Below are 16,627 nucleotides of genomic sequence, written 5' to 3' on the forward strand. Positions count from 1 at the left end.
TTTATGAGAAAGTGCCCTCCCCCTGCTCATCCTAGATGGGCTCCCCTGTCTTAGGGCCAATTTAGCACAGGCTGGGGATTCAAGTAAAAGACACACTATCCTTTTCTTCTTCTTCACACTCGTTGGCAACCAGGCCGATAAACCTTAGGGCAGACACAGAAGGAACTGGATCAGGCAACCACGAGGGTTTGATGGTTTGAGAGGCAGGCTTTAAACAGCCCGTGGGTTTTCTTCCCACTTGGGGAAGCTGGAAGCTTGGTTTAATCAGACAGGGGTGAGAGGAGATGAGCTGGAGAACGGGGAAAGCAAATTTGGTTCTGGGCGCTGTCACTACCTTTCAGTTCCCTCACAACGAGCGCGCCTTCCTTGGCTCCTGCTTCTTCACCTTCCAGAGCAGTCGTCGTAAGACGTCCTGTCCCCTCGTAGCAGCATTGCAGGGACGGAGGCTGCACATGTTAGCATTTGCGGATGAGGAGAATATAGCACAGCATGGTTAGCTGCTTTTCTCAGTATCACACAGCTGATCATATATAGCTGGTAAGAATTTCTATTACACTTTGAGACAGCGGGCTAACACTAAACACATTGGGTCATAGCAGAAAAGCTTGTCTGAGTCAACGGGCTCCATTCAGACGTGGGTAGAGACTCGGGGTCTCACAGCTGCCACTCCCTTGAAGCTACACTCAGCCCCAGGACCTTCCCGATGGCTTCCGTGGCCTGGTTCTTAGTGTGTCTGGTCCCGCGATGCTTACACCGGCCCTTAGAACCTGTCCCGTGGGACGCAGGGTGGGAGCCACGAGCAGATCTCCAGCACGGGGGCGCTTGCTGTCACCTCTCGTCTCTGCCATCTTCCCTTTCTCCCCCAGGAAGCTTCATTCTTTCGCCTCTGTCTTTCCTTTCCCTTTGGGGGTTGGAAGAGCTCTCCCCCTGGCCGCCAATGCTCCGGTCCACCACAGCAGTGAAATAAAATCACCTGTGGGCTAAAGCAGTGACTGAATGGAGACATGAATGAAAAAGAAGATGCTTAACTAGAAGCAAAATATTTTGAACATAAATAAAATGAATTAAAAAGAAATTCCTGGAAAAACGAGATTGCGGGTGAAGGGTTAGAGCTGCGCTGAGTGTGGCCTGAGTGGGGCGAGGTCGTGGCTCCTCCGTTGGATGGAGGGAGCGTGGGTACAACGACAGAAACCCGCTGGAAGTTTCTTGGACCAGCCTTGGAAGGAGGTGCAGAGGCCCAGATAGTAGAAATGGGGGCAGTAGAAATGAAACGGGAGGAGCAAGTGTAAGTGACTGTGAAAAAATGGCAAGATGTGGAAACAGGCTGATGTGGAAATGGAGGAGACCAAGGACTAGAGGTGGCTGGCGTTAGCAGAAATTGGCAATTTGGGAGATAAAGTCTCTGGGTACCGGGAGGAATGCGAGTTTTCAGCATGCAGTGGTTGTGTAATAGCCATATGGAAATGTCGGCCAGGAAGTGCAAACTGCGGTGGAGAATCTGGATAGGAAGTCAGGACAGGTGGTCCTCACCTGAGGCCACGTCCGTCCTCTTAGAAGTCATGGAAGAAGCTGGGCCGTGGGTGACATCTTTGAGATCCTCACTACCAAGTGTATGAGCTTTGCTAGTGTGCTTGGAGACCTGCACCTGACCTTTGACCTCGGCCATCCCTCAGAACGGGGTCTAGTGAGAAGAGGGTGTGTTGTCATCACGCTCTCGTGACAGGTCCCCGCCCTTCAGTTTATGAGGGTGACACACAAAGCCTCTAGCACTAGGAGCTGAGAAGGCTGGGGAGTAAAACTAACATTTCCCCAGCCCTCGGCTCCTGTCAGGCCTGGCCATAATGCCATTCAGTGGTGAATAAGTGGCCGTTTCAGGGGGGCTGGTGCAGGACCAACCCAAGCAGGGACTGTCACCTTTCTCTGCTTTTGTGCTCCTGAGATACTGACCTCTGGGTCACTCGCATGATCAGGTTTGACTCATCCTTTCCAACTTCCCTTGGTTCTACTTTGATCACAGAACCATCGTGAGCCCCCCTGGTCGGAATGAAGTGCAGTCTTTTCAGCAATTCCCCAACACCTATCTTGAGACCACTTATTTAATATTTGTAACTCTCTAAAGCAGGGCATAGTAAGACATGGGAATTTAATAGACTGGCCTACATGAAACAGTTCCTCTGTTTGTTGTATGAAAGAATGAGATTGGCACCATTGCGTGCTTCTCTTACCAAAAGCCCAATGTTTTCCAGTGCTAAGGGATGACTCGTGGTCGTGGGGTATGGAGAGTGCTTCACGTAGTGTGCCTGTGGTGTGGCTGGTGATTCCGGGTGGTCTTTGTATAACAGAGGCTCGGGGTGGGAGGGGACATATGTAGCCCAGCTGTCCGCACACATGAATAAGCATGATGCCCGCCTGGTGGTCGTTTAGCCCCTGCCTAAGCCTGTCCGGTGCTTGCAGAAAGAAGATCTGGATGTGGAAGGATCGTCAGGGGAGGATAAAGAGACAAGCACGACTTTCCTTTTCCCATTGATTACTCATTCTGTATCTGACAAGATAGGTTAAATTACACCGTGGTAAGAAAGAACTCTCCACTCTCAATGGCTTAAAATAGCCCACGTTTCTTGCTCGCTCATAGTCTATGTACGTCACCGGTTGCCCTGGGGCCTCTCTCCTCACGTACGGTTTCAGGATGATGGAGTATCCAGCACCTTAAGTGCTGTTTGCTCTGTCAGAGGGGAGAGAGGGAGACTCTGGGTTCTTTGCATTGACTAGTACATGCTCCAGCCTTCTCTGCACAACCTTCCTGCCCCCAGCCCTGCAGCTCCATGGCAGGACGGGGGCAGAAATGCGGCCTCTCTGTGCTCCCACAGGCAGAGCCGTGGAAGTATGTGTTGAGAGCAGGCCTGGTGCACGCGGCCTGGCCGATTTTCGTTTGCTCTGGGAGGAACAGCTTCCACAGCACCATGGCAGGGACGCCCTGGGGAAGCAAGAGAGAACCAGTGTGAGTGTTAAAAGGGCACCATTGCTCCCCAACGTCCCGCTAGATGAATTGGAGGAGCCACTCCCACGTGTAAGGCTCCTGTTCCGTGCAGAGGCAATTGGGAGAAGCCACCCAGAAGAGCTGGATGAGTTCTCCAGCTTTTCCCCAGCCCCCCACATGCTGGGGACCTCCAGAACCAGCTGGCCTCCATGAAGCAGTTTTCCTCCACACGATGACAATGACAAATCCTCCCTGCTCGGGAGGTGGCGGCTTCCACTATAAATCACGTCCCAAAGAGGGAAGAAGCAGTGGTGATTAATAGTGGGACCTGAAATCCAGGCTGTAATCAGTCAGATTTGTCACGGAGTCGGAGACGGGGCTGGTGCTGTCACAGATGAGTCAGGCCCAGGGTGGCTGTCTCCAACCATGTTAATTATCTCAGCATAAGTGGCTGAAACTGATGATTAAAAACATGGAGAGATGTGCAGAGCGGGAGTCACAGCCCCCGCCTCCTGGGCCGGCATGCCGGGCTCTGAGAGCGTGGGCTTTCTCTTCCAGCAGGAGCAGGCAGGGTGGTGCCTTGGCCAGGCGCAGAGGGAGTTGGCAAGGATGGCTGCACGGTCCTGCGAGGAAAACGATAGGCACACCTCCCCTCCCCCCAGGTGGCTGGGGCTCACAGGGGCCTGCGGCGACCAGGTCACCCACTGAGGTCACTGCAGCTGGAGTGACAGCTCTTTTACGTTGATTCCAGGGTTACTGTGCGAGAATTCTAAGCCGTGGGTCCATGCAAGTCACGCCTCCCTGGACTTGAGAGTAAAGAAGATGCCACTTCATTACAAAATGCATGTCTCACACGAGTGCTTTTGCATGTATTTATTTTTAATGCATGTTCCCCACGCCCCCGGATTTGCCATCTGGGCAGTTAGCTTGTCTGACCAAAACAAGAGGTGAATGAGACCAAAGTCATGTTCCACGGGCACATTGCTTTGTGAACACAGGCTGCATCCCGAGTGCCAGCCAGCCAGCTGCAAACATCTGCACTTGGGCAGTTCAATTCGTTTTCTCCAATACTTGTCAAGTCTCTACTAAGGGCAAAAAACACTCTGCAGATGGAAATGAGAAAGTGAGGGACTATACCACCCCCCCCCCCACACACACACACACGCCTATAGGATTGGGAAAAATGGACCATTCGCAGCTCTATCTTGGGGTTTCCTGCCTACTGGCCTGGAGACCATATTTCTCCTTTGCAGTCACTTTGATTTCTGTTGAGATGTAAACACCCTTGGGAGGGGGTCCACATCATTTTAAGCTCTTTTCAGCCATTTACACCTCTGTGGGTGGATTGGGGGGGGCAGGGGTTTGGTCTTCCTGCTGGTCGCTTTCCACCCTGTGACCCTTCCAGGTCTGAGCTGGCTTCTTTGCCCTTCCTCCAAAGGCTAACTTTTCCTCCTTTATCATCATGACACGTCCTTTCTCTTGATCCCTCACCGTCAAGCCAAATGCTCCATTTTACCCCCATCCCTCCCATGTTTGAAATAAATACACGTATTTGCTTTAGATTTCTGAGTTTCTATAGGGGGATACTCAAGGGCTAGAAAACCAGGAGCAGGCAGTTATAGAATCACTGGAAAGCCTATCAGTGTTTGTCCTTGTGGGTCCTGCCTGCGGGCAGACATCACAGGGGCTGCACGGCCTCTTCTAGTCGTTACGGTGGTCAGGTGACTGCCAGAAACACATGCCCTCTTCTGGTAAGGAAGGTGCTGAGGGCCTGTGTCCACTTGGGGCCGGGTACAAAGCATGGCTCCAGGACCATCAAGAGGAGAACTTCCCAGAAATGGGTCCTAGTCTTGGGGTAGTGACCCTGCTGCTCCAGGGAGGCCCTTTGTGTTATCAGTAGGTTGGAGGCAGGCGTCTGGGGCAGAAGTCAGCTGCCGCTGAGGCGGGAGTGAGTGACTGTCCCCCCTCTAATGCGGCCTATGTGTCTGCTCCCTCCTCAGCTGGTGCTGCCAGAATACTCCATCCACAGCCTGTTCTGCATCATGTTCCTGTGTGCTCAGGAGTGGCTCACCCTGGGGCTGAATGTCCCCCTACTTTTCTATCACTTCTGGAGGTAAGTCTGCCTGCGACGGGTCTGTCCCTACCCTTTTCTGCTTGGGCAACCTGCCCTCCAGAGATGATGTCCCCCAAATGGTCCAGCCACCTAGGGCCTTCCTCTCGGCCCTTCCTTTTGGAGACCTTTCTCCAGAGCCTTCTTCCCGAGCTACGCTCAGCCCGTGAGTCCAGCCAGGGAAGGCCCCGCTATAAGCACAGCCCTGTAGGTCGGTGTTCAAAGCAGCTACAGCTTTATTCACAACAGCCAAAAAAAAAAAACAACCGAATGTCTATCAGCAGATGAATGGAGGAACAAAATGCAGTATATCCTTACGATGGGACATTATGTCAATAAAAAGCAGTGAAGAGCTGATACATGCCACAATGTGGATGGGCCTTGAAAACATTACACGTGAAAGAAGGCAGTAGTCACAAAAGGCCATTGATATGAAAGGTTCAGAATAAGCAAATCTACAGAGACAGAAAGTAAACTGGTGGTTGCCAGGGGCTGGAAGGGAGCGGGAAAGGAGAGTGATTGCTGATGGGTACGAGGTTTTCATTTGAGAGTCATGAAAGTCTTCTGAAAGTAGGTGTTGGTGGTGGTTGTACAACTCTATGAATATGCTAAAACCCACGGAATGGTATACTTTGAAAAGGTGAATTTTTTGGTATGTGAATTATATCTTAAGAAAAACAAAAGCACCTCTCATATGCGCTAGATTTTCTGGGACAGTTCTGATTTCAATATTCTGTTTCCTGATAAGACCATGCGTCATACCATGTGAGAGGGGCTTTCCGTAAACTATAGTCACCGTATGGGTACAGGAGGCGGGAAGCGGTCGGCATTCCAAGTAGTGAAGAGTGTGTTGCGCAGATAAATGAAGTGCCCTTTACATAACCCCATGGCTCCCGGGGCTTTGGTCCCCCCAAATAGCTCATCGTTGTGATTTTACCAAAAATATAGTCATGTCGAGAGCATTCACTCTTTCACTTAGCAAACATATGAAACACAGACCACAAGTCAGACATAGTGGGGGAGAGAAGATGAATGTAAAATAGAATCTCTACCCTCAGGGAATATACTCGTACAGCCTCGAGGCAGAGGGAAATATATTAATAGATATATGTGGACTGTATGCAGGAATGTAGAGAAATGAGCGTTTAAGTTAGACTGGAAGAGTGACACTGGAAAATCTGGAAAAGCACATTTCAGGTTGAGGGACTAGCAGCATATGCGAAGGCTCAGAGGTCAGGGAGCACTTGGCCTGTTTGGGGACAGCCTTTGTTCAGTGTGGCCGCATGTGGGGTCCTTGGAGGGAAGTGAGCAGAGCTGGGTTGACAGACAGCTGGGATCAGGTATGAGGGGTCTGAAACGAATTGATGGGGAAGTTGGAATTAATTTATCCTGTAGGGAACGGACGACCCTCAGAAGCTTTTGAGGAGGAAAATGGCATTACCCGATCTGACTTTTAGGAATGGGACCCTAGCACCAGTGCGCAGGTTGGAGGATGAAATTTTGAGGACGAAATCCAATTAGGAGGTTATGATGAAATGTCAGGTGAAGAGAAAACGGCTAGTGGAAGTTGGAATGAAGAGAAGGAGAGGACCCGTAGAGGTAAACTGGACAGGCCTTGGCTAATAACGGGGTGCAGGAGGTAAGGGAGAGGGGACCTCTGAGCTGGAGGCAGGATGGGTGACGGTGCCACTAACCGAGAGCAGGAGAAAAGAAATTGCGGATTTAGGCAGGAAGGAAAATGCTTTGGTTATATAAGAAAGTCCTGCTTTAAGTGCAGGTAATTCTACTAAAATCTGAATTTAGAGAGAAGTCAAACAGAAGCGTTATGGTGTTGAAATGTATTGCATACCCACTCAGGGACTTTCCACGCCTTCCCTCCTCCAGTACCTATAACAACCGGCTAAGGTGGGGTTCCTTTTCTCTGTTTTACACATGGAGACACAGCACCTCACAAAGGTTGTTACTTCCCAGAGTCACTCAGCTAGGACACGGCAGGGCCAGGGCTCAGCCTCACCTTTGCATGGGTCACAATTTCTGTCCTTGCCATCTGGCACGCTGCCCCAGGGGGCGGGCTCTTCTCACTATAAAAGGCATTTATCCCGAGGTCCTTGGAATAGTGTGCTGTCATTCCAGGGCGTCAAAAATGTGGTTAGTTTACAGAACTTTGATTGGTGCGCTGCTTCTCAGGGTTAGCACTCCTCCAAAAGGGAGGGAAGGGAGAGGCAGCCAGTGTCCTTACACTTGGAATGTTACGTTTGTGTAAGAGAAGAGCGACTGCAGTCTCCTTGCCACGAGGGACCTTGTTTTACTTTACTTTTCTTTTTCCTTTTTTTTTGTTTGAATCCCTGACAGGGTTTAGCCTCGTTCTGGCATTTCATAAGTGCTCAGAAAATGAAAGAAAAAGGAATGAGGAGGGAAGGGTCCTTTAAAAATGAGTCCTTGAACACCCTCCTTTTTTCATTTCGTCTTTCCCCCACCCGTCTAACAGGTCCAGTCCAGATGTTTCTCATGCAGATAAAGCCCCCTTCTGCTCCAGCTCTTAGCTTGCGTAAATAACAGCAGAACTGTAGAACTTTCATTCCGTGCTTGTTCTTTGCAGATTATTTGCATGGGTCTCCTGACATGATTATCACAGTAGCCCCTCGGAGTAGGCAGTTTCATCCCCATTTTACAGATGAGAAAGTCGAGGCTCAGAGAGGGTAACGACTGGCCCGCAGAAGGTCAGTCTGGGGACCGGTGAGTGGCAGAGCCCTGGCTCTTTCCACAGAGTCACTTGGCCACCTTGCCACCCCTGCCTCCATTTAATGAGGTCACCTGGGAACAAGGTCACAGCAAAAGCAAATAGGTTTCGAAATCTGCTCCCGGGAAGAGGAGAGGCGAGTGGCCTGGAGGGCTATGAGCTGGCAGATATCGTGGGATCTGGCTTGTGATTTCCCTTAGCACTTAGCACAGTGCCGATAGTAAGTCATGTCAGTGCAATCCTGTGAAGGGGAAGGAAGTGGGAACTGAAATACCAGCTTTGTGAGCGGCTCCATTCCAGGGACATTCTTCAAAGCCAGCTTCATGAGTCTGGTCAGAGCCATTCTGCGGGTCCTCGTCACAGTCAAGAACCACAGCCTGTCTGTCCTGGGGCCTCACAGGAGCCCTTCATTTCCCCCGGCCTCCTGATTCCTTTACCAGACTGACAAAGAAGCAGCCCGGGAGCCATGTCAGCCACACTTTGTTCCTCCCAGTGAGGCTTTGGCTGAGGCCCTGGGGGCCAGGGGACAGTCCCAAGGGCAGTGCTCGCCACCTGTCTGACACGTCCAAAGGGCCTCCTGCCTGTGTCTCCCAGCCTGACAGTCCCCCTCCTCCCATGAATGAGGCTGGTTCACGTTCATGTTGAGCCAATTGACATTTTGAAGCAAGTTGATTCCCTCTCTTCCACCCACTGTTCTTTTACTCGCCCAGTTCCCTCTGCAGCTGCTCTCTCCCCACGATGGCCACTGTTCTTTTTGCTGTTCTGGGTCTTTCTATCAAGCAGAAAAGTACCTGTAAACTACTGTTCCTTCCAGTGGGAATATGATGTCTTTCCCAGAATACTCAGGATTTTAAAAGAGGGTCTGGGTAGAGAACAATATTTAATCCGAAGTAATTAGCGGTACAGTGGCATCAAGGCAGTAGGGACGCAGCTCCACATCCACCCACACCTGTGCCTGTTCTGATGCCACATGGACACACATTGCAGACCCCTCAAGAAAGGATGCTCTTCCTGGTACCTCCAGCTGTCACCAGGTGACATGTTTTTCTTCCGTTACATCAGCTCTGTACGTGGGTGAAATCACCGTGGTGCCAGCAGATCTGAGTATTTGGGGGAGTTCCTACCTGCTGGAAGGTAGGGGCTGAGATACTTTTAGCCTTGCCTGGGCTGTGACTCGGGCAGGAAGCAGAGGACTGCTGCTTACTGAGCTTCCTCAGAGGCCAGTCCGTCCTCGATGACGTCAGATGTCCCTTCCAAGCCTCAGAGCCAGTGACGCATATCCTCTTCCCCTACAGGTACTTCCACTGCCCGGCAGACAGCTCTGAGCTGGCCTACGACCCGCCGGTGGTCATGAACGCAGACACCTTGAGTTACTGTCAGAAGGAGGCCTGGTGTAAACTGGCCTTCTACCTCCTGTCCTTCTTCTACTACCTGTACTGGTGAGTCCGCGCCCCTGCCGGGGGGTTTGACTCCTGCCGGAGCCCGACGGATTCCAGACCGGCCTCCTGGTCTTTGGGAGGTGGCCTGTGGCGCCAGCTGTGTGACTCGGGTTCAGGAGCAAGGGCTTCAGTGTGAAGCAGTGAGAAGGGCAGAAGGTCCTGCAGGAGGCCCTGCCCTCTGAGAGCCGCAGCCATAGGGCCACACAGCGAAAACACATCCTGGCAACAGCTCTGACAAGATTCTTGGTGACGAGCAGGCCTGCTGCTCCCCAGCTGCCTCTAGCAACTGCATAGTTCAGCCAGTCAGGTCACCAGGGGCCCCGCGCACACAACCTCGTCACCCGTTGGTCCCAAGCCTGTGGGGACGCATTCTTGGGGACCATAACAGAGACCCCAGTGGCACCTTGGGTCATTAAATGCTTACATGTACAATTCTCCTGATATTACATAACAGCATTCTAATTGAGTAAAACACACTGACTTAGCAATTCCGTTTCAGGCATCTCCCCTTTTTTCACCTCTTTATTCAGAACATCCTAGCTAAGCAGATGGCTATAAACAGACTGTCTTCTGGTTTGATACCTCAGAGAGTGCCTTTTCTGGAAACGTCTCTTCCTCGTTCCTGTTCCCCTTTGGTTCATCTCTGAGGTGTCTCCCCTGTCACCTTGCTATCCTGTTGCTACCTGGGGCAGGGCACAATATCTTCCCGTCTCCTAGCACTGTCTCCCAAATGGCCTGGTTCACAGTGGCTGGGTGAGGAAGAGGAGGGTGGCAGGTATTAGACGCCAGGGCCACCTTAGGGTTTGCGTTGGGCTGGAACAGGCTGAGAGATGGCCGCATTACTCCACCTTTAGAAATGAGCCAGGCTTTGGTCTAAGGGCTTTACGTGCATTGCTCGGTTCATGAAATAAACGCTCTTATTGCCCACATATTAACAATGAGCAGGTGGAATCTGAGATGATTAGATAATTCCCCCAATCACAGCTAATAGTGTCACCGTCTTGAGTCTGTCTCTAGTTCCCAAAGACTAACCTCTTAACTGCTGGCTGTCTTAGGAAACCTCTAGAAAAGTCTTGATGGAAATGTGGTCTTTGGAGCTCCTACATCCAACTAATCAGAGGGTGAGAAGGGAACGCTTCTTAAAAATGCAGATTCCTGGGCTTAGCTCTGATTTAGGATTTCAAGGCTCGGCAGCACACCTGAGAGTAAGACCCGTTGCCCTGGGGTGCTGTTTGTTTCTGCCTCTTGTCCAGAAGACTCGGAGGCCCTGGAAGTGTAGCGTCCGCTGGAATAACTCAGCCTCGGAGAGGATTCATTTATTTTACCACATTCTTCTTGGATTCAAGGGTTGGTCCTCTTGGGTGACCTCTCTCCTGCTCCCGGATGGAGTGTCCTGGGAGATTGCCTGCTTCAGCTTGCGAGGAGTCTGAGGGTCTCTGAAGGCTCCCTGGAGATTTCTGAGGTTACCCCGAGTCTTTACGACTCCAGGTCTGAGTTCTCTAGCAACTAAAGCTTGCTCTGGCTGGTTCTCGCGTTGGGAAAACTAAAGAGGGTGGCCCAAGCCCTCATGCGCTTGGCGACTTGATTCCTTGGGCTAACGTGGAGGTTCGTTTCTTCGCCGGAGTGTACTTGTGGGCCTGCAGATGGCCCCTGCTGCAGAGTCATAGCTGAGTGGCCTGTCCCAGAGGCAGCACTGCCCCTCTCAAATCCAGCAGAACAAGGGCTTTCCCTGGCTCCTGCCCCATCAGCCTGGGATCCATCTTAGTCTGGATGGAGGCTGAGGCAGGTCAGCCTCCCGCATTTCAGTTTTGTTGCAGTAACTGCTGAGCCCAAGGCATTATGGGAAAGAAAGCATCGGAATTCACAGACAAGCAAAACAGCTCTCTGTCTGCTGGGCTGTGGGGCGGCGGGGGCGGTGTGGGGTGGTGTTGGCGGCTCCCACCCACCGTTAGATGGATGTGATCGTTCTGTAACTGATTGTGTTCCAGACGTTCTGTTTGACTGTCTGTCCTTCAGTTTGGTGTTCCTTCATGTTCATTAATTACTTTGTTTCCAAAACAAAATTGGAAATAACTGCTCCTCCTGCCTCCCTGGGACCCTGGGTGGCTGCCAGGGTTCCTCCTCCTCTGCTGAACCTGATCTTTTGGGGGCTTTCCAGAGCCCCTCAAAGACAGTGCTTCTTCTGCTTCAGGAGCTCCTAGTCCCTGAGATCCGGACCTGGTGGAAAGTACAGGACTGTCAGCCCAGGCGGCTCTTTTACAGAGGCAAGGGGACCCATGCGTATGGAGAGCTGTGTCTGAGCTGAGCAAATGGTAGAGGCTCAAGTGACAGCAGCTGGGACCTCTGTGAAGGTGGGATGGCAGTTCCTGAGGACCTCAGAGAGGTTCTGAGATGTGTCCCAGGTCCTAGCTGACAGGAATTTATCTGGTCCCAGAGCTTGGGCTTTTCCCACTAATCACCCGGCCCCCAGAGACACCCCCTTCTCAGGTTGCCTTGTGGACCAGGAGAGGTTTGCAAATTACATGGGATGGAGAGTAGCTAATCCTCATAGTAATACTAACACTAATACTAATACTAATACATTAACGCTGACACTGACACTAATACTAGCTGGTTAGTCCAGTGTGGACTCCGCCTGCCTGCCTGAGATAAAGATCTTTTCAAATCAAGAGTGTAAAGCAGGCTGATATAATACTATCTACCTAAGGTAGCACCACCCTCCTGCCCAGTTACTCTGGGTCATGCCTGCCTCCCCGCATGTTTATTTCTCTCACTCTATAATTATGTTATTTATGGTTTACTTCATGGCAGAGACTTTGTCTGTTTCATTTGCCTCTGTAGCTGGAGTGAGTGCCCTGGCCAGTGCCTGGCACATACTAGGTGCTCATTAAACCCTTGTTATTGCTACGGCATGGCTGTACACTCCCTCTAGGCAGGGGTGGGGTCTAAACGCTCACCTCTGTTTCCTAGCACCTGGGATGGTACCTGGCACACAGGAGGCACTCAATAAACAGGTTCTCAAAAATGGAACTTCAGCTCCTCAGAAATGTTTATTGCCCCAGTAAGCATTTCTGAGTAGCCGAGGTTCCATGTTGCAGGATAGGGTTAGAAGTAAAACACTTCAGGTTCTTTCCTTTGGTTTTGTTTCTCAGGTTATCATTTTTTTCTCTTTACCACATAAAAAGATGCTTGCTTTTCTTTCCTCAAATTGACAAAATCTATATTTTGGTGCAGAACATTCCTTGGTCTTTCAGGATTAGCCTGCAGCCCGTTCTAAGAGCACAGGGATGCACGAGACTCCCCCCCACACACACACACCTCAGGACACACACTCTTTGCATGTTTAATGCCTGGCTTCTGTTAAAAACAGGAGGGCCAGGGGGTTCCCCAATTAAGAATCCATTTAGTGTATGTGTCCAGAGGGCCTGTGTTCACACATCAGTCCTCGCAATGGTGCTGGCGGTCACTTCCCCAGCTCGAACATATCATCCAGCATAAGCTGGGAGGCCCTGGACACACGTAATAAGCACAGGGTAGCTGGTGGAGTAAAGGGTCATGGCACCCCTCACCCTGCCCCCACGTCTGCCCTGTAATTGCAGGAAAGACGACTAACGCCATAATAATCATCGCGAAGAGAATAATAACAGGCACTTAGAGCAATCAACATCTTTCTTTTATCTAAGGGACACAATATGTTCTCGGAACAAATGTTAGGCCAATGTTGTGGGGGAATAATGGAGCTTCTCTACTGACAGGAATGAGAAAGTGACAGGAATGACACGGCGTCCGGCTTTCGGCAGGTCCCTCTTCAGAGGGCCAGTCTGAATCCTCCACGGGCTTCCCACTAATGCCTTCTTTCCCTTTTCTCTCTGCATTCAGCATGATCTACACTTTAGTGAGCTCTTAACTCACAGACCACGCATGTCATCAGAGACGGGATGGGAGAGGCCTGCGGCTGAGAAGTCACTTCTGCTGGCAATTGGAAAAGGAACCAGAGTGGGGATGTGTGAGAAAGAGACCCAGCAGACACTGAATCGGGAACTGGAACCAGGCAGCAGCCGGTGGGCCCAGTTCACTGTGTGCATATGTCGTTGCCCCGTGTATCACACTGTTTGGTGTTCGTACCCCACACTGAGTGTTTCATCACCCCACAACAAGGTTGCAGCTCCCTTCTGAGCAGCGGGGGGGCTCGTGGGCGTGGGTGATGAAACACTAGACCACTCTGGAGTGAGAATTGCTGCCTTCGGAATCCACTTCCTCAAACAACTCTCCACAAGCTCACACTGAGGCCCTGAACCGTGGGAGTGGAAAGCTGGAAGGTGTCTGCTGAGGAACAGAAAGACCCCGAGTTAAAGCTGAGTCTATGGGACCCATTGAAAGCCTGAAGGACGTCGTGGGCTACCTAAGGCTCTTGTGTTTCTTCCAAGCCATGGCCACTCCTTTCACCTCCATGGGAGCATCTGGAAGGAGTGCGCTTGCCTTCAGCTGTAACCAGCCCTGAGTTTGCAGGGGCACCTGCTTTCGTAGCCTGCTTTGGGAGAGCCCAGCTTAGTGACCTCATGAGCTGGGTTTGGGGCAATATGTTGGTGATAAGTCATGTCCAAAGTCACGGGTGGGGGGCTGGGCCAGGGAGGGGGGAATCATGGGAAGAAAAGATGTCTTTAAACATTTACTGCATATCCAAGGTCGTTAGTTCTTCACCACAACAAACTGTATTTTTCTGTTGCCACCCAGCGCCATCGCTGTCATTGGGTGCAGATCAAGTGGTGAAGACTAGTCAACGCTAGGCTCCCCTGATAGTTCCATGCTCAGAAAATGCTGGACTGGCTGCTCTGAACTGTGGGCATTTGGCAACAAAGAAATGAGACGACGTAATTATAGCTTCCTCATATGATGCTGTAGCGTTCGTACCGTTTAGGTCAACACTGAGGATGTTTGCTTACCTAGAATTTTCCACGTGCCGTTCTCTCCTTTTTGTGCAGGAGCTGTGCTCGGGGCTGTAAATAACGACAAGGCTGAGATTTTTATAATGTTCCAATCGGGCACAATGATTTTGACCCCATTCCCCCAATGCCCCTTCTTTTCTTCTGTTTGACACACACAGGCTATTTATACATGTACCCAGATCCCATCTGAACCCTGTGACTCAGGCTTATGAATGGTGTTTGTGTAACGCGTCGTGTGCTCTGTTTAAAACGCAGTGACAACTTGAGTGTCTCACCTGCCTGGCTGTCTCATTTAAACCCCATTACTGCCTGGATTCATCTCCATGTGGTTGGTAAACTGGTAGGTAGAAAAAGCAAAGTTTCAAAAAGGCATTTGGCTTCTAAAAATTCTACAGAAAACAAAATACAGACTTTTGCTCTTAGGCTGCAGGTATAAAACCAGCGAATTCGAGGTGCTGTTTGTGGGAGCAGACTTCCCCTTGGCCAGTGCCCATCGTCCAGGCTGGGTAAGTGAGATTGGGGCAGAGACTCACCTTTAGGGCTGGTTGGCCTTGTGTTTGATGCCGTTGCTGAGAAGACGGGCTCCCTCCATCCAGAGAACTAGCTCGGGCTCCCAGGCTGCAGACAGCAAATCTAACTCCACAGCTATCTTGCAAATGCAGCTGAATGGAGCGGGTAAATGGTTTAGGTTAAGTCTCACCGTGGAGCTATTTTGTTTGTTTCTTTTTCTATTTTTGCCGCCTTCCAAGAAAAATTTGAAGTGGCTTATAATAGCGGACAGTAGTACACGAAGATGGTTAAAGTGGAAATGCAGATTCCAACTTATAAAGGAGATACTTTATCGTGTCTCCTGAGATACTCTATTTACTGTGGCTGAGAGTTGAAGTTGGTATCATTTCTCTTAGCAGTAAATAACAGCAATTCACATTTCCACAGTGCTGAACAGTTTACAGACTGCTTTCATGTTTTCTCATTTGACCTTCCTCACAATCCTATGAAGTTGAGACTATTCTTTTTCCTATTTTCTAAGTGAGGAAGCTGAGGCTCAGAGAGGGTAAGTGACTCACCTATCATCACACAGCCTTTGAATCCAGGTCATGTGACTTTATAAACCCCACATCGTTTCCATTATGCCTGAAAGCTAGCAAAGTAACTTAGGTCCTGTTAAGGTTTGATAAGTAGCATTAACTTTTTTAAATTTTTTATTTAGTAGTCTAGCAAGTTTTATCTTTCTCTGCTATTGTTAAGAATCTCTTTTTTTTTTAATTTAAAGATTTTATTAGGGAAGGGGAACAGGACTTTATTGGGGAACAGTGTGTATTTCCAGGACTTTTTTCCAAGTCAAGTTGTTGTCCTTTCAGTCTTAGTTGTGGAGGGTGCAGCTCAGCTCCAGGTCCAGTTGCCGTTGCTAGTTGCAGGGGGCAGAGCCCACCATCTCTTGTGGGAGTCGAACCGGCAACCTCGTGGTTGAGAGCCCACTGGCCCATGTGGGAATCGAACCAGCAGCCTTCGGAGTTAGGAGCATGGAGCTCCAACCGTCTGAGCCACCGGGCCGGCCCAGTAGCATTAACTTTTGATGACAGGAGAACATTTTAAAACTAAAGCTATAGCAGAAGTGCCTGGTTTTAGTTTCCTTCATGCGCCAGGCTCAGACTGGCTTCATTTTGGGAGGTGCTTCTCAAAGGTGGTCTTCTGACAGCTTTAAAACCTGCAAGTGCCTCTTAGGCAGTTCTTATGTTTATGAAAGGGAAATGTCAAATATTTTGCTCTCACAGGTTGTGCTAGGAAAGAAAAAAACTCAAGTAGTCTGTTGGGAATTTGAGCCAATTTTCAATCCTGGCAGAAGCTAACCATGATGGTAAGAGTAAGAGTGGTGGGCAGAGTTGGTGTTGTATGCCAGGTGCTGTGTTAAGTGCTTTATATACCCCAGACCTCACCCACCCCTCACGATGAACCTACAAAGCAGGTTGCATATTCTTATCCCCACTTTACAGATGAGAAACCAGGAGGCTCAGGGCAGGGGAGTCTCACCTGGGTGAACTCGCCAGACAGGAGCTCAGGGCTACGAATAAGTGGCCCAACACAATAGTAGCTTGAAGCTGAAGTAAATTGAAGGGTCAGGCATTATTCTATCTGCTTCACGTGCTTTTGTCTGCTCCTCATAACAACACTATGTGGTCAGTCATATCCCTGTTTTCTAGATGAGGAAACCCTGTGAAGATGAGTCACTTGCAGAGACCCACGGCTAGTCAGGGGTAGAATTTCAACCCAGGTCTGCTTCTTCTCACGTAACTGTATCTGCTTGAATATCTTTGTCTCTCATTGTTTATCGCACAGAAATAACCAAACGGAGGAAGGACAGTGAGGCAGGAGCAATGGCCCCTGGGTAAATCACACAGGGAGTGGTACCCTTGG

At 50.3% G+C, this 16,627-nt stretch overlaps 1 protein-coding gene across 12 annotated transcripts in view; it reads left to right on the forward strand.

Annotated features, from left to right (window-relative positions):
* CNIH3 (cornichon family AMPA receptor auxiliary protein 3) overlaps positions 1-15,497 on the forward strand; it is a 181,209-nt gene extending 165,712 nt beyond the window's left edge. For 10 of the 12 annotated variants that reach the window (XM_033099725.1, XM_033099728.1, XM_033099729.1 and 7 more), the window contains 3 exons: positions 4,978-5,090; positions 9,123-9,266; positions 13,146-15,495. In XM_033099725.1, coding sequence (XP_032955616.1) covers positions 4,978-5,090; positions 9,123-9,266; positions 13,146-13,173 — 285 coding nt within the window. In that variant the 3' untranslated portion in view covers positions 13,174-15,495. Of the gene's footprint in view, positions 1-4,977; positions 5,091-9,122; positions 9,267-13,145 lie in introns of all 12 variants that reach the window. The other 2 variants (XM_033099733.1, XM_033099734.1) reach the window with 2 other exon arrangements.
* Positions 15,498-16,627: the final 1,130 nt, after the last annotated feature.

This window comes from Rhinolophus ferrumequinum, chromosome 27 (assembly GCF_004115265.2).
Source record: "Rhinolophus ferrumequinum isolate MPI-CBG mRhiFer1 chromosome 27, mRhiFer1_v1.p, whole genome shotgun sequence".
In the NCBI taxonomy this organism is placed as follows: Eukaryota; Metazoa; Chordata; class Mammalia; order Chiroptera; family Rhinolophidae; genus Rhinolophus; species Rhinolophus ferrumequinum.